The sequence below is a fragment of the Mustelus asterias genome, chromosome 12 (genome assembly GCF_964213995.1).
Source record: "Mustelus asterias chromosome 12, sMusAst1.hap1.1, whole genome shotgun sequence".
In the NCBI taxonomy this organism is placed as follows: domain Eukaryota; kingdom Metazoa; phylum Chordata; class Chondrichthyes; order Carcharhiniformes; family Triakidae; genus Mustelus; species Mustelus asterias.
The window spans coordinates 96782257-96800415 of NC_135812.1; the positions used below are offsets into that span (position 1 = coordinate 96782257).

An 18159-nucleotide genomic window follows, 5' to 3' on the forward strand; every position below is an offset into this window, starting at 1 on the left:
GATATTCAGGGCTAAAACAAAAGCATTAAGATGGGCAGTAATAATTAAGATGATACACAGGACTCACTAACATTAGAAAATGGATATTAAAGAAAATCACATTTTGCAACCCTAGTTTCGTTCCCAACTAATAAAATGGATCATTCCCCCATTTGTTCTAAAACTGGCAGAGATATTCTTCGTAATTACTTGAATAGTTGTTCCCAGTTGTTTAAATTCTGCCCGTGTGTCATACATGTTTTCATGCACATAAGCTTAACTGATGGTCCACAAATGCTTTATTATACCTCATTGAATTGAATGCATTCATTAGAGGTACATCAACAATAAAAATCTCAATTGAAGTTCATTCCCCATTGAAACGATTCACCCAGGCCATCTTTTAAAATGCTTACCTGGATGGGCAATTTGTAATTCAAATTACAAATTAATCTTCAGTTAACATTTTGAAGTGTTCAGAAGACTAAGTACCACAACCAACAAACCTTGGGGGCAACTCTCCCATCCTGTTGCGCTAACAAATTAGCGCAGTGGGCTGGGAGAATCGCACGGTGGGCAATTTGCAGTGTTCCCTCTAGTGTCTTTCTGGCGTGGTCTGCTCCGTGTCAGAAATTGACAGGAAGGTGGGACTAGTATTTAAATGATATTTTAGGCCCCCTGAAATCTAATGATATTCACGCTGGGGGCCTCTGGATTGCACAGTGTGTGGGAGATTCTAGTGTGAACTCCCACTGAAAAAAAAACAGGGTGAATTACTCCAGTTTTCCCACAAATTCAGAATTTTGGGGAAGAATTCTGCCCCTTTTGTGACTTAAGTCAATGGAAGAAGAAAGCATTTTGTAAAATAAAAACTGAAATCTTGGAAATACTCAGCAGGTCAAGCAGTATTTCTGGATAGAAAAATTAAGTTAATGGGCAGGATTTTCCGTTGTGCGTGCCCCAAGACCGGAAATTCCCACCCGAGTTCAATAGACCTTTAAATGGTTTGCTGAATTTTCTGTCCTGCTTGTTACAATTCCTGTGGTGGGCGGGACCAGAAGATCTCACCCAATGTTTCAAGTCAATAACCTTTCATCAGGGTTATTGACCTGAAAGCCTCTGTTTCTCTCTCCCCAGATGCTGTCTGACCTGCTGAGTATTTCCAGCATCTACAATATTTCACTGTTGATTTAAACCATAATCCATTGAGTATCTAAACTGATGTGTTTTTAATGGAAAAACAGCCTATCACCACTATTTACAAGATGTAGCCTACGTTCTAACATATTTTGCCCTCTTAATATTTTGAGTTACACTGATTTTTAACAGGACCCTTCTATTGTTCACAGATGTTCAAAGGGCCAGAACACAATATTGAATATATTTTCACTGCCACTTCATCAGCAGTATGTGGAGTCATGCTTGAAACAAGTGGAAAAAAAGAATACCTAATTACAGGTATAGTGTGTTTTTTTATTCATTTGTGGGACATGGGCGTCGCTGGCTGGCCTGCATTTAATGCCCATCCATAGTTGCCCTTGAGAAGGTGGTGGTGAGCTGCCTCCTTACTTTGAAAATTCTTTTTAAGGTATTTGAATAAATGAACCCTGCTCCTAACTAGAGACTCCAAGAAAGTAGGTTGTGTGTTCTAATTTGCGGTTCTCTCAGTTGCAATTTTCTAGTCTTAATGGTGCAAGGTAATGGAAGTAGTTATGATCTCATAGAGAACGATCACTTTTAAAGAGAAATAGCTGAAAAGATGACATGATAAGATTTCAAGTTTTATGATTTCCGATGTAACAAAAAGCATCACTGACGGAACACCATTTCAGTAGGGAATTTATGCTTTAAACTACAGAAGATCTCACATTTAAAATTACCATAAATCTCGAGTCAAGTTGTTCTTTGGCTCTAAAGTAAAAGTAAACATTCAATTTATCCCAGAACCAGTCCAAAGTGATTTTGGAACCAAAGTTTACTTCCGTTCTTTTCTTTTCCCAGCCTGGCAACTTAACAACAGAACTGTCTTTGATGGTGAGACTTTCTCTGAAGGTTCCCCCTCTTGCTCATCTTGGGCAAATCTTCAAGTGTTGTTTTAAATTTTCAAAAATTTGAGCTTGAGTTTCTACCCATGTCCCTGCACACTGAATATTGGAAATTTGCTGCCTCCATCTACTCGCTCTGGGCTCTGCCGCGGCCCCCTCGCTCACTCTGCCGCGGCCCTCTTGCTCGCTCTGCCACGCCCCCTCCCCGCCGGCTTTCTACCACCCCGCCCCCATTGAATTTGGAGCGGGCAAGGGGCGGAAAATGGAAATGTCTGTTGACCTCAGGTGGGATTTTCTGGTCTCTGGTTGAGCGAGGCTGTAAAATCCCTCTCCCTCTCTCTCTCTCTGTCGCGCCTCCACCCCCACCTCTCTCTCTCTCCCTCTCTCTCTCCCACACCTCCCGCTCTCTCTCTCCCACACCTCCCGCTCTCACTCTCTCCCACGCCCCCCCTCTCACTCTTGGGGCTCTCTCTCTCTGTCTCTCATTCCCTTTCTTTCTGTCTCCCATGCCCCTCTGTCTCTCTCTCTCTGTCTTTCATGCCCTCATTCTCTCTCTCTGCTTGCAATTACTCCTATGAGGAGGTCTGCCATCAAGGTATGTCATGCTCATTTGTCTCATATCTATTACTGCCCCTCTTGCACTCAGATAAAATGTTTTTTTCTTCTGCCCTGTTACTGTTGCTATTTACCATGCGTCTAATTTTCCTGGAGTCATAATTCCTGGTAAACAGAATGACTGTAAGAAACTGGCATGAGGCTCCTGAATATATTCACCTGGTATCACTTTAATGTCAACCCCATTTTTGACTACCATGTCATCCCTTTCTGCATCCAGCCACCAACCATAGCAATATAAGTCCTCAAGTCACTGCTCAAACATCACATTCAACAGGATCCTCAGCTGCTCTCGAGCTATATCAATGGCAAGACCAATACCTCCAGTCATCCTCAAAGATGGCAGTGACCCTTCTTGAATCACTGAAATATTTCCACAATGCTATTGGATCCAGGATTAGTCTGAGGGATCGTTACAATGGTGATATATAGCAAAGTCAGAATTGGTATATTACCTGGAGGTGATGTTCAAATCCTTCAAGAAGATGAGCAACCAACTGCAATAGCTTGACACAAAATTGCCTCATACACTCAAGGTCACTACAGCCCTGAACTTCTTTACTTCTAGATCCTCCCACATGGAGCATCATCAGCATCACTTAATCTGCAATCAATACTTGTATTAAGCAAGTGACTAAACAAAGAAAAGTACAGCACAGAAACAGGGCCTTTGGCCCTCCAAGGCTGTGCCAATCATGATGTCCTAACTAAACTAAAAACAAAACCTTTTGTCTTACTCGGGCCGTATCCCTCTATTCCCTTCCCATTCAGGGACCCATCCAAATGCCTCTTAAATGTTGCTAATGTGCCTGCTTCCACCACCACCTCTGGCAGTGTTATCCAGGCACCCACCACTCTGGTTCCTAGTTTATTCAACCTCTCCTCATAGCCAACACCCTCAAGACCAGGCAACATCCTGGTGAACCTTCTCTACACTCTCTCCAAAGCTTCCACATCCTTCTGGTAGTGTGTCAACCAGAACTGCACGCAATATTCCAAATGTGGCCTAATCAAGGTTTTGTATAGATGCAACATGACTGATGCCTACATTCATCACCTTTTCCATTGGACATCGGGAAGTGAAAGATAGGACTCAGTGGGAGGAAGAGATTGATCCCATAGTACCAAATCTCAATTATGCAACATGATTTTTTACTTTTTAATAGGCGGATTGCTCCGCTTTTGAAACTTTAGGTTGAATTTATCCCAGACTGACGAGATAAAAGTTCCTTCTTTCTTGCAGCTGGGAAGAGTAAAATGATTCAGGCCAGTCTCCGTTCAGTTAAGGTTGAGTGCAGGTCGATAAATTAGCATTTGTATTCAGAGCAGCTAAAAACATATGGTGGGGAGTACAGTTCTGAAATTGAATTTGAGACAAATTGGTGGAGCGGATTGAAGATAAACTTAAACTTAATCTAGAATTGATCACTGAGTCCCCACGAGAGCTTGATGTAGACACAGGATGCAAAAGTGGAGACGCGAGTATTGAGATCCCTGACTTTGTTAAGCAAAAGAAAAAAGGAATGAAGAAGTCAGTGTTCAATATTTTAAAAATAATCAACAATTCAAGGCCTTGTTTGTTTAAATGTGCATAAAACAAGCTGTTTCTTGCAACATGACCAGTTCAAAACCTTTCAACAATCTTTTCTTGATTATTTTATAGTTTGTACAAATTGTAAACAGTGAAGAAGAAGTTTATTTTTGTATATTCACAGGCAAACTAGGCACAGACGGAAAGATGTTAATCACACTCTGTGATTTTATTATGCAATGGGACATGCTAACTCCAACACAGAAGAAAAGTTTGAACCAGAGATACCAAATGGGATGTGATTGCAAGGTAAGAGAAAACAATCGTGATGAATAGTGGAGCAGGCTCGAAGGACCAAATGGCTTCCTCCTGCTCCTATCTTCTACGTTTCTAAATTATATAATAATCAAGAATATGGGCTGAGATGAGTATTATTTGGGTGAGAATTGAATCATGAAGCAACAAGTTTAAAGTTGGTATGTCTTCAGTTAGATTGGTGCCTTAATTGCCTCATTGTCTTCAGTTGTCCTGCTGTAAAGTGGAAAATGTGTAAGTGGCTATAATTCTTTATATGTTCAGATAAATGGAATTGTACACTGGGACAGTGAATAATCCTGGTGCAAGTTTTCAAAAACCTAAACTGTAAATCATTGCAAAATGCAAGATAATTGTATGCTATGTCCACAAGTGAAGATGACTTAATACAAATCCTGCACTCATCTGATAAAGGAGGAGCGCTCCGAAAGCTTGTGCTACCAAATAAACCTGTTGGACTTTAACCTGGTGTTGTGAGACTACTTACTGTGCTTACCCCAGTCCAATGCCGGCAACTCACATCATTAAAATTAGAATGGTTGGTAACGAAGTATGAGCAGGGTTCTGTAGCTACTTGGTTACTCGGTGGGTAACTTGAACAATGCAATGTAGATTGTAGTAATGTCATTCATTCCAATGCTGGCATCAGCTAATTCAACACAAACTGTGAATCAAAAGTAGGATCTTCCTACTTTTTGTTGAAACAAAAGCCATATTTTCTCCACACTATTCTCTTTCCCTTTAGTGATTTCTTTTTTTGGTTTCAAAAATAGCTTTATGAATCTGGCAGGTTGTAACTTCAATCCATAACCTGCAATCAGTTAATTTTCACCGGATCCAGTGCTGAGATCAAGCTACAATTAGCGTCAGCATCCCTGGCTTAGAGAAGGTGAAATATCCAGGACTTCCACTGTTGCTTATTTTTCAGTAACACCTGAGAAAATTCCATTTAGAATAGCCAGTCAGATGTGATAGGCCAGGTCCTGCCAATTGGAAAATCCCAGGAGGGGTTGTCAACTTTGGGAGAGTAAGACTAAAAAGAGGAAATTGTGATACATACTTGATATAAGCGCCAACTACATCCAAACAATCCTCGGTTTAGGACTTTTATGCATGATATGTATAGAATATCAAAAGCAACAGAAATGGTTCTTAGAATGTGCTAACATGCTAATCCTTGAAACCCAGTTTGTTGCGTTTTATGTATTATTCACTACCTGGAGAATTTTGCCTGCCCTATCACTGTTTTGGAATAAGTGCTAATTGGGTGCAGTGTAGGAACAACTCCAAATTGTGAAATAAAAATAAAGGTGCTGAAAATGCTCAGCAGATCTGTCAGCTTCTGTGGAGAGAGAAACAGCATCATTGATGCTTCAAAGATGTGCAGGTTAGGTTGATTGGCCATGCTAAATTGACCCTTGGTGTTGGGGGATTAGCGGGGTAAATGTGTGGGGTTACGGGGATGAGGCCTGGGTGGGATTGTTGTCAGTGCAGGCTTAATGGGCTGAATGGCCTCCTTCTGCACTGCCGGGATTCAATGAATGGTGTAGCGGGCTTGAAGGGCTGAATGGCCTACTCCTGTTCCTATGTTCCTAATCATCTTATAAATCTCAATCAGATCACCTCCAAATCTATGCTTCTCTAAAGTATGGTCTCCCAGCCCTTTTAGCCTATTAGAATAACCAGAATGTATTAATCTTGTTGCCCTCATCTGCCAATTTGCAAAGCCTCAATGTGAAATGTTAATTCAGTATCATTGCAGTCTGGCAACAGAAACAGGTTCACCTAGAGCAGGGGGGGTGGTTTGTCAACAGTGTGCTGTTCCCATTCACTCGCAACTGAAAGTGTATGCCATTTGCTCTCTTTCTCGCCATTTCCCAGGAGATTACAGTTAAAGTTTTTTATCCGCAGGCAGCTGACGATGCTGCTGCTACCAGTGGACTATAAAACAACTTCTTGGCGAAACTGAGAGGCTGTGTATCGCAGCCAAAACTTTCCTACCCAACTCCATTGCCATTACTTGAGAGCACAATGGTGGCACGGGTATTTGCCAAAATTAAGTTTCACTTGTAAGTAATTTACATTGTATATTCTCCTGAGCATCTCCTATTGTTGAGACCAACTTAGTCAAAGAACCAAATGTACTGGCATGCCTCGTGTTGGCACACATTGATGGTTATAGGGCAATTCAAGACATGACCTTAGATTGTGGAAGGAACAATCTTGTGATTTCTGTTTAGTGAATGTTCATGCTAATGTCAGGTCTCGCACTCGCCAGTCTGGATAATACAAGAGCAGGGGAGGTCATGTCTGACAAATCTGTTAGAGTTCTTTGAGGAGGTAACAAAGAAGTTAGATAAAGGAGAACCAGTGGACGTGATTTATTTAGATTTCCAGAAGGCCTTTGATAAGATGCCGCATATCAGACTGTTAAATAAGCTAAGTGCCCATGGTGTTAAGGGTAAGATCCTGGCATGGATAGAGGATTAGTTGACTGGCAGAAGGCAGAGAGTGGGGATAAAAGGGTCTTTCTCAGGATGGCAGCGGGTGACTAATGGTGTGCCTCAGGGGTCAGTGCTGGGACCACAACTTTTCACAGTATACATTACGATTTGGAGGAAGGAACTGAAGGCACTGTTGCTAAGTTTGCAGATGATACAAAGATATGTAGAGGGACAGGTAGTATTGAGGAAGTGGGGGGGGATGCGGAAGGACTTGGACAGGTTAGGAGAGTGGGCAAAGAAGTGGCAGATGGAATACAATGTGAAAAAGTGTGAGGTTATGCACTTTGGAAGGAGGAATGGAGGCATAGACTTTTCTAAATGGGAAAATACTTAGGAAATCAGAAACACAAAGGTACTTGGGAGTCATTGTTCAAGATTCTCTTAAGGTTAACTTGTAGGTTCAGTTGGCAGTTAGGAAGGCAAATGTAATGTTAGCACTCATGTCGAGAGGGCGAGAATACAAGAGCAGGGATGTACCTCTGAGGCTATATAAAGCTCTGGTCAGACCCCATTTGGAATATTGTGAGCAGCTTTGGGCCCCATTTCTAAGGAAGGATGTGCTGGCCTTGGAAAGGGTCCAGAGGAGGTTCATAAGAATGATCCCTGGAATGAAGAGCTTGTCGTATGAGGAACGGTTGAGGACTCTGGGTCTGTATTCGTTGGAGTTTAGAAGGATGAGGGGGGATCTTATTGAAACTTACAGGATGCTGTAAGGCCTGGATAGAGTGGACATGGAGAGGATGTTTCCACTAGTAGGAAAAACTAGAACCAGAGGGCACAACCTCAGACTAAAGGGACGATCCTTTAAAACCGAGATGAGGAGGAATTTCTTCAGCCAGAATGGTGAATCTGTGGAACTCTTTGCCACAGAAGGCTGTGGAGGCCAGGTCATTGAGTGTTCTTAAGACAGAGATAAATAGGTTCTTGATTAATAAGGGGGTCAGGGGATATGGGGAAAAGGCAGGAGAATGGGTATGAGAAAAATATCAACCATGATTGAATGGCGGAACAGACGCAATGGGCCGAGTGGCCTAATTCTGCTCCAATGTCTGATGGTCTTATTGTCTTATGGAGCTTGGCTGAACTTGCAGGCTCAATTGGCCCTCCCTTCTATGCATTGTGAAGGACATTGTCTGAGATTGCTGCCAGCGCGGATAATTGAAATAGAATCATAGAATCCTACAGTGCAGAAGAAGGTCATTTGGCCCTTTATGTCTGCACTGACCACAATTCCACCCTGGCCCTGTCTCCTTAACCCCATGCATTTATCCTAGCTAGTCCCCCTGACACTAAGGGTAAAATCATGGCCAATCCACCTACCCACAACATCCTTGGACTGCAGGAAGAAACCAGAGCACCCGGAAGAAACCTACTACGAACGGGAAACTGTGCAAGCTCCACACTGATCCAAGCCAGGAATCGAACCTGGGTCCCTGGCGCTGTAAGGCAGCAATGCTAAACACTGCTAAGCCACCATGCTGCCCCATGGGTGTGGGTGAACTCAAAGCCCTGTAAGGACTCTGCCAGCCAGCACCCTGAGATGGATATGCATTTGGACAGCTTGACAACACCCTCTGGTCCCCTCATTTTCTGACCTTGCCTGACTGTTCCCACCACATTCTGGACACCAGGCACTTCACTCATCTTTGCCCTGACGTCGCTGCTCAGCCCCACAACTCCCCTCATCACTGACTCACCCTTGCTGGTTAGGAGTCATTCTCCTCTCCCTTGTCTTGTACCATAGAGTTGAACAAGGAATACCACTGACTTTACACACGGCTGCACAACATCAACTGGTGAGAACCACCTTCAAACAAACGTCAACCGAGTGCTATGAGATCCTCATGTGCCAATCCTGAAGTTGGCACATAATTAAAAATAGTTTTAAGCTAATGAGTATTGATGGAATGCAAATGTATTGGAAGAATGAACAGCGATAGGCTGGAATGTGGCTTGACATGTCGCAAACACACCGCTGACTATCTCTGCATCTCAACCCACCATCGGGAAATTAAGATTTCATGTCCTGCCTAATTAAGTCACCCCACATGCCATGTTTCCTGCTCTTGTAGGCTCCATAAAATCTCCCTCCAACCCCGCAAACCTTATATTTTAAAAAAACTCAAACACATTTTCTGTCACACATCGTATTATATGCCATCTTCTCATGTAATTTGGAGCATGGTAGTAACAGACAACATGTAGTCCATCCTGTGCGTCAGGAATGGACCATGCATTCTGCAGTTAAAACTGCTAGAATTATTTATTGTGTGAATGGCAGTTAGACATGACAACCCTCCATACCCTTCAAGATGGCAGGAGGCCCATATTTGGATGGATCCCGAAGACACAGGCTCCTTAGACCCAAGTATTAATGAGCCCCTGTGTTGAATTTATGGTGTGTTACTCTGTATGGCCCTGGTTAGGATGTCAAGTATGCCAGTGGTCTGAAGATTTCATTTTTTCTTCTTTTACTTTGTTATTTACTTTTTTTCCCAGCTGCATTTTATTTATCACGCACAGTCTTTGGGAAGGTTGACAAATTTTTCATGCCCATTAATTCCCATTACAATCTTTGGAAAGCTTTTTATTCTCCATCTGCCATTAAAGTGCCCGCATCTTATTAAATGTCAAGTTATAAACCTTTAGGGCTACTGACATTCTAATGGGCACAGTGGGAGTACTCTTACCAGAATCAGAAGGTTGTAGGTTCAAACCTCGCACCAGATGGTGAGTACTTAATCTTAACTGACACTTGGGTACAATACTTAGAGCAGTGTTGTACTGTCAGGGGTCCTGATGAGTTATTAAATGGAGGCCCTATACATTCAGACATCAGGCATCTTTTCCTAGTATCCTAACCAGCATTTAACACCAACACCATCAAAAATGATATTGTGGCCATTTTTCGTGTTACTGTGCTGTATTTGTCGATTGACAATTTACTAATATCTGAAGTTTTTTAATTGACTATGAAATATTGAGTGCATGAAGGATGATAGATTGATGCAAGTTAACATTTATCCTGGAAGATCCTGCTTGATTTGTTCTGTCCATCTTCTGCAAATCATACAAGTTTGAAGGTCAGCGATCCTGTAGTCTCACCACCAGCACCAATAAAAGTTACCTTTTAAAGGTCATAAGCAGTAGCGTGGCCTAAATTTCAACATGGGTGCACTATTATATAGGTCTATGGGGCCTACTCCTAAGAGCTTTTGCTGAATATAGGACCCCTACAGTGGGTTGATGATTGTGAGGGGTGGTAAGCATGTCCAATAGGCAGCCTGTCTATTATAACCCAAAGACCTCACAATTCTTACCTTGACACAACCATAAGAACATAAGAAATAGGAGCAGGAGTAGGCCATCTAGCCCCTCAAGCCTGCCCCGCCATTCAACAAGATCATGGCTGATCTGAAGCGAATCAGTTCCACTTACCCACCTGCTCCCCATATCCCTTAATTCCCTTATCGATCAGAAATCTATCTACCCGTGATTTAAACATATTCAACAAGGTAGCCTCCACCACTTCAATGGGCAGAGAATTCCAGAGATTCACTACCCTCAGAGAAGAAGTTCCCCCTCAACTCTGTTCTGAACCGGCCCCCACTTATTTTGAGGCTGTGCCCTCTAGTTCTGGTTTCCCTTCTAAGTGGAAAGAATCTCTCTACCTCTACCCTATTCAGCCCTTTCATTATCTTATATGTCTCTATAAGATCACCCCTCAGCCTTCTAAACTCCAACGAGTACAGACCCAATCTGTTCAATCTCTCCTCATAAACTACACCCCTCACCTCTGGTATCAACCTGGTGAACCTTCTCTGAACTCCCTCCAAGGCCAATATATCCTTTCACAAATAAGGGGACCAAAACTGCACACAGTACTCCAGTTGCGGCCTCACCAGAGCATGGTATAGTTGCAGCAAGACCTCCCTGCTTTTATAAACTATCCCCTTCGCGATAAAGGCCAACATTCCATTCGCCTTCTTGATCACCTGCAGACTGAGTTTTTGCGATTCGTGCACAAGGACCCCCAGGTCCCTCTGCACAGTAGCATGATGTAATTTTTCTCCATTTAAATAATATTCCAATTTACTATTATTTCTTCCAAAGTGGAAAACCTCACATTTGCCAATGTTATATTCCATCTGCCAGATCCTTGCCCACTCGCTCAGCCTATCCAAATCTCTCTGCAGACTTTCCGCGTCCTCCACGCAATTCGCTTTCCCACTCATCTTCGTGTCATCAGCAAACTTTGATACCCTACACTCAGTCCCCTCCTCCAGATCATCTATGTAAATGGTAAACAGTTGAGGCCCCAGTACCGATCCCTGCGGCACTTCTGAACAAGAACATTTAAAAGCAGAAAATGTTGCAAATGTGCATTGGGTTAGCAGTATTTGTGGAGAGAGAAAAACTAAGTTGATCATTCAAATCAATGTCCTTTCACCAGAAGGGACAAGAGAATGAGTGAACAGTACAGGAGAAGTTTAAAGACTAGAGGAGTAGGGGAAAGTGGAGTTGATATAGATCGACAATGATAGCATTGAATGGCAGAGCAAGCACAGAGACATATAATCTATCTGATTTCTTAAATTCAATATTGACCATAAAACGTAGAAACAGAAGTAAGCCATTGGGCCCATCGAGCCTGCTCCACTATTCAATGAGATCATCACTCATCTGATATGATTATCCTCAATTCCGCTTTCCCGCGTTATCCACACAACCCTCGATTCCCTTACTGACTAAAAATCTGTTTATCCCAGCCTTCAACTTAATGATCCAGCCTCTACAGCCCTCTGTGGTAAAGAATTCCACAGATTCTCTACCCTCGGAGAAGGAATTTCTCCTCATTTGCCTTTGCTAGCAATATAACCAGTCTCTATGCACATCAATAAAATAAATAGGTTATTGTCAACTTGCCAATCTTTCGCCAAGGATTTGATTTACATTTTAAGAGTAAAAGTAAAGTGAGAAAAATTTATTTTCACCTCGAGGGTGGTTGAAATATGGAATGACCTTCCTGAGAGCAGGTTGGAGACAGGTTCAATTGAGGTATTCAAAAGGGAATTCATAGAAACCCTACAGTGCAGAAGGAAGCCATTAGGCCCATCGAGTCTGTACTGACAACAATCCCACCCAGGCCCGATCTCCACACATTTACCTGCTAATCCCTGTAACCTACATATCCTGGGACACTAAGGGACAATTTAGCTTGGTCCATGAACCTAACCTGCACATCTTTGGACTGTGGGAGGAAACCAGAGCACCTGGAAACAAATACACAGGGAGCATGTGCAAACTCCACACAGACAGCGACCCAAGCCAGGAATTGAACCCGGGTCCCTGATACTGTGAGGCAGCAAAGAACAAAGAACAATACAGCCCAGGAACAGGCCCTTCGGCCCTCCAAGCCCGCGCCGCTCCCTAGTCCAAACTAGACCATTCTTTTGTATCCCTCCATTCCCACTCCATTCATGTGGCTATCTAGATAAGTCTTAAACGTTCCCAGTGTGCCCGCCTCCACCACCTTTGTTCTTTATTCTTTGTAAAGATTTTGTGATTTCTGTAATTTCCTCACTAATCTGTTTACTTTTGTTCCTCATTAGATTGTCAGATGTCCATCCATTCCTTGCTACATCACTTCTCGAAGTGAATGTCTGTGGACAGACTGGGTGACCGAGAAAAGCATTTCCGGACGTCAGGCCAAGCATTATTCCTGCGTTAAGAGGAGTGATGACTCCTGTGCATGGTACAGAGGTGTTACTCAACCCAAGAAAGAGTTCCTTGATGTGGAGGATCCATAACTTTATCACAGCAAACTCACCATTCAACAGAAAATTCACGTAAAACAGTGTTGTCTATAATCCGAAAAAATGTAACCCAAATTTTTTCTGCTCAATATAGCAGGTCTGTTTGCTTACTGTCTGGTGATACCTGTATGTAACATGGCATATACTTATATCTTGCATTTTAGCATCAGCTGTACAGTGTGTATTTCTCTGGCTAGAAATTGAAATGCACTTTTGTTTGTTTTAGAAGGCTGCAGCATTGAAAGTATTTGGTATAGTCTGTGTTAAAAGTGAGGATTGATTCCTCAATTATTTTTAAGTATTTTTAACCCTCGAAGGCCTAGAGTAGTGCATTTGCATTCATGTCCAAAAATAACACTTTTTCCCATTTTATTTAGGAAGTGCTGTTGTTTTTGTGAATTGCAGACTCTATTCTTGATCTGATTTAATAAGTCTGCCATGATAACTTAACATAATATTGCAGTTTTTGACTTTGCATGATAGAAATTTATGTTGCAAGCTGAACGATAATCAATGCTGAAAGAGTTTGAATATTTATTCCTTTTTGCAATGTAATAACTCTTTTTCTTTTATTATGGTTGCCACAATAATCTACAATCGTAAAATATTAACCCACTATGAGCCATGATATTGATTATCATTAAGGCCATAAGTATAAAGTGTGTTGTGATCATCTTTAATTCTTTTTCTTAAATTTTTGTGTTCATCAAGAGCTGTTTGTACTGGGAATGGAACCAATTCTAGCCACCAAGCATTTGTTTCCAACACTCTGGGCAGGTAATGTGCCGCCAGATTAAAGCTTTCTCTTTTTTTTTGTCCCAGCCCACAACAACAATGTGCATTTATATAGCATGTGTAACATACTAAAAAACATCCCAAGGCACTTCAAAGGAACATTATTAATCAAAATTTAACAGTGAGGCCAGAATTTTACCATCCCGCCCGTCACTGGAATCGGAGCAGGCGAGGGGCGGACCATGGAAAGGTCCGTTGACCTCGGGTGGGATTTTATGGTTTTGGGATGAGGCCATAAAACCTTGCCCTGAATCTCACAAGCAGATTTTAGGACAGCTGATCGGAAATTTGTTTTTGAGGAGTGTCTTGAAAAAAGGAGAGAGAGAGAGCCTGGCAAGGCAGAGTGATTTAGGGAGAAGATTCCAGCGCAATGCTTGCTGTACCAAATGAGGCATTTTTGCTTTACTTCCCTCTCCTAGCAAAGTTTTCGATTTTCACAATTGTTAGAACAGCTTTGTTCTTTTGACCCATGACTGCTAAGCGCGCATTCTAACCACACAAACGAAGATCCTCACAAAAAGACTTGCATCCCATCAATAACTTTGATCTCTGGTCCCAGAGGCAAAAACCAGTGTTTAATCCACCACATTTACCATTTGCCCCTTTCCCTCTAGTTTTTACGTAAATATGTTTTCCTCATGAAAATTAGCTGTCAAAAATTACCATGCTGGAAATTGGTCTTTGTCTGTTGTATACTTGATTAACAGTTGAGAGAAATTCTTCCATTGGAATTGTTAACAGGCAGGCAGTTTATAATTTCTGAATATTTTACTGCTTGAATATTGTTAATGAGTTAAAGTCCAATGCATAATCTGCAAAGAAAGCAGACATATTCTTCAATAGAAGTATTCAGTACGTTCAATTAAAGTGAAGCTATTTTCTTCTGATCCAGAAGAATAGGGCATAGTCTTAAAATAATCGGGCCAACAGCAATGAATGTTTAAACGCATGCTGCTGTTGTGTATCTGGAGCCTTCAGACATCTTGACCGCACGCATGCACAGCATTGCCTGGGAAGTTTAAATTCCATCCTAATGCAATAAATTACTTGCCAGGTTAATTTCTGAATTATAATTTTTTAAAATAGTTATCTGAAATATATTCCTTTGACTTTATCTACAAAATCCCAGTTTTTTTTTTGCGTAGCCCAATACTCAAAATGATTATAGTGTTAATGGCAAATGTGGGAAATAAACCACTAATATATTTTGGTGGAATTGCCAATAATCAAAATTAAATAGATTTTTATTAGTGTGAATTTTTGACTATCCTAACAGTGGGAGATCAGGTGCATGTGAAAGTTGCAAAATATTGCAGGTGCTGGAAATCTGAAATGTAAATAGAAAATGTGAGAAATACTCACCAGCTGGGCAATGAGCATTTGAAATGCCATAGCGTAAGGCTATGGACCAAGTGCTGGAAAATGGGATTAGAATAGATAGATGCTTGATGGCCAGCACTGACGCAATGGGCCAAAGGACCTCTTTTTGTGCTGTAAAACTCTCTGTGGTGGATCATTACCAAAACGATTCTAAATGTCGAACGAGCATGAACGTAGGAGAGAATCGCACCCATTTTTTTGGGCAAGCTCTCAGATGCTATCTTATCTAGAGGAAAAAGAAGAGGCAAAGTATGATTCACACCAGTAGGGGGAGTGGATGAAGTCTATTCACGCCAGGAAGCCGGCTGCTGAGGTCAGAGTGCGCTATTGCACATATGTCTGATCTCCCAATGCAGTACAAATGCAGTGCATTGGGAGATTGTCACTTCCCCAGACATACCCCATTGCGCACTCCCCCCCCCCCCTCCACCCGGACAGACAAACGCCACTCCAATGATCCCTGGCTGCACAGTGCGCAGCTTCCCACATGCAGCCTCCCCTTTAGGCCTTGGGCCCTGCTCTCTGCCACTGCCAGAAGGACATTGTCCCTCCCGCCTCTAACCACTTGGGGGGCCTCAATGGCCACTGGTCCCACCAACAAGGCCATCACTTCAGGTCCCCGTTGCTAGGGACCATACGCCATCTTCCCCGGTGAGGACCTCCACTGGTGAGGCCATTAAGGCAAAGTTAAGAAAGCTCACCAACACCTCTACTTTCTCAGAAGACTAAGGAAATTTGGCATGTCAGCTACAATTCTTACCAACTTTAATAGATGCACCATAGGAAGCATTCTTTCTGGTTGTATCACAGCTTGGTATGGCTCCTGCTCTGCCCAAGACCGCAAGGATCTAAAAAAGGTCATGAATGTAGCCCAATCCATCATGCAAACCCCCAGGCTCCCATCCATTGACTCTGTCTACACTTCCCACTGCCTCGGCAAAGCAGCCAGCATAATTAAGGACCCCACACACCCTGGACATTCTCTCTTCCACCTTCTTCCTTCGGGAAAAATATACAAAAGTCTGAGGTCACGTACCAACCGATTCAAGAACAGCTTCTTCCCTGCTGCTGTCAGACTTTTGAATGGACTTACCTTGCATTAAGTTGATCTTTCTTGACACCCCAGCTATGTAACACAACATTCTGCACTCTCTCGTTTCCTTCTCTATGAATGGTATGTTTTGTCTGTATAGCGTGCAAGAAACAATACTTTTCACTGTATGCTAATACATGTGACAATAATAATAAATCAAATCAAACGATAGTGTCCCAGACTCACTAATAATATTAAAATTAGAATTTAAATCGACCTTGCGCTCCACTCCAGCAAATCAGGGCCGGTAAGATTGCAGAGGCGAGAAACCGGATGCGAACCTGGTTTTTTGCCTTTCTCGCAATCTTATTGGATCGCCAGGCCAATCGACCAGCATGATGAGCTGGTAAGATCGCCTCCTCTGACTCTGTGAAGACGAAGGTAGGCTTCCTGTTCGTTTGATGTTCCATTACATCCCCTGACCTGGACCCTATGACCTTTGCTGTACAGACACGGCCGGGCCTACTGAGTGTTTCCAACATTTTCTGTTCCTACAAAAAACAATGTGAGAGCATTATTTAACAGATTGGAAATGGAAAGAAATGTATTTTGAATTGCAAATTAAGTACTTCCTTTTTAATTGCTGTAGAATTCAGTCCTCAGCATTATATGGTTATCTCACTCAGCTGGATTTAATACAATTGACGCGTATTCATCCTGCAGTTGGAAACTGGTGAGTGAGAAACTCGCATTGCATCTCGGGGGAGGCACACCCGGAGTAAGTACTGACCAGCATCAGGCTTTCCTCATGATTTGGGACCCTGGGTGAGGAAATCCAACCCACCCAGATTTGCTGATCAGTCAGCAACTGGCAGCTCTCCAATAGGCAGTGCGACCAGGAGTGGTGATTGCTGCTGGCAATCCACCCAGGGAGAGGCAAAGGATCAACAAGGGACCCAGGCCAACAGGAGAGTGAGGGCAGGTAGGGAGTCGCAGGGAGTGGAAGCAGATGAGTCAGAAGCATGGGCTTGGGGATGGTTTTCAGTGACCACCCCCCTGCTTGATGCCAGGTCTCTCGATTTGCCACTAAGCACCTTTTGAAAGAGTGATCCCTGAGAAGACCAAAGACACACCTAACAGGGGAAACCTTCTGGAGGTTTGGAAAATCCATGCCACTTGCATGTCATGATGGCACAGTGGTTAGCACTGCTGCCTCATTCACAGCTCCAGGGACTCGGGTTCAGTTCCAGCCTTGAGTGACTGTCTTAGTGGATTTTGCACATTCTCCCCATGCCTGCGTGGGTTTCCTCCAAGTGCTCTGGTTTCCTCCACAATCCAAAGATGTGCAGGTTTAGGTGGATTAGACATGATAAATGAGTGGGGTTATGGAGATAGGGAGGGGTGGGCCTGCGTAAGATGCTGCTTTGGAGAGTTGGTGCAAACTTGATGGGCTGAATGACTTCCTTCTACACTGGAGGGATTCTAATCTATGATTCATTCCTGAGCTACGGCTAAATTCTGGTGGATTCTGAGATATTGGTGTAAATTGATTCAAAAAAAGAACCTAATTGACATCCTGCCATGAGTGGGTGAGTTTCCCCCATGGGCTCAATCCCATCTCCAATTTAATCGCAGTAGGTCTTCATGCAGTGGGGAGTCTGATATGCATCCTCTCCCACAATTCAGTGGGCTCGGCCGCCATGTTTCCCATCGCAAAAAGCGGCATTAAATCCAGCTCACCGTGTGTTGGAAATGAGATGGTTAAGTTCCTTCTAGAGGAGTATAAATCACAAATTTGATTTATGACAGTTTTTAGTTCGAGATATTATTTGCAGGCAGATAGTTCAGAGTTTTTAAAATAAAATTGGATTGATGTTAAAAACATTGAAATTTTCATTGTTCATCACTAGTACAACTGCCTTGTAAATACCTCGTGAATATTTCTTTCATAATTAGTATTCTTTAGGATTACGAGTATAAAATTAGCTTTATTAACACTATGGATAGAATGCCACATACCAAAAGTTATTTTTCTACATTCTTGAAGTATCTTTGTACTTAATGCCCAGATGCTAAGATTTGATCTATTTCTTCTGTAATTCTTTTTTAAAGGTTTATTAATAGAATGTTTAACTTATAATTCATT

The 18159-nt window shown here is 42.5% G+C and overlaps 1 protein-coding gene across 1 annotated transcript in view; it reads left to right on the forward strand.

Annotated features, from left to right (window-relative positions):
* The window catches only part of timp2a (TIMP metallopeptidase inhibitor 2a), a 72711-nt gene extending 56451 nt beyond the window's left edge, over positions 1–16260 (forward strand). The window contains exons 3-5 of the mRNA XM_078225663.1: positions 1329–1437; positions 4355–4479; positions 12602–16260. Coding sequence (XP_078081789.1) covers positions 1329–1437; positions 4355–4479; positions 12602–12799 — 432 coding nt within the window. The 3' untranslated portion in view covers positions 12800–16260. The remainder of the gene's footprint in view (positions 1–1328; positions 1438–4354; positions 4480–12601) is intronic.
* The last annotated feature ends 1899 nt before the right edge of the window (positions 16261–18159 follow it).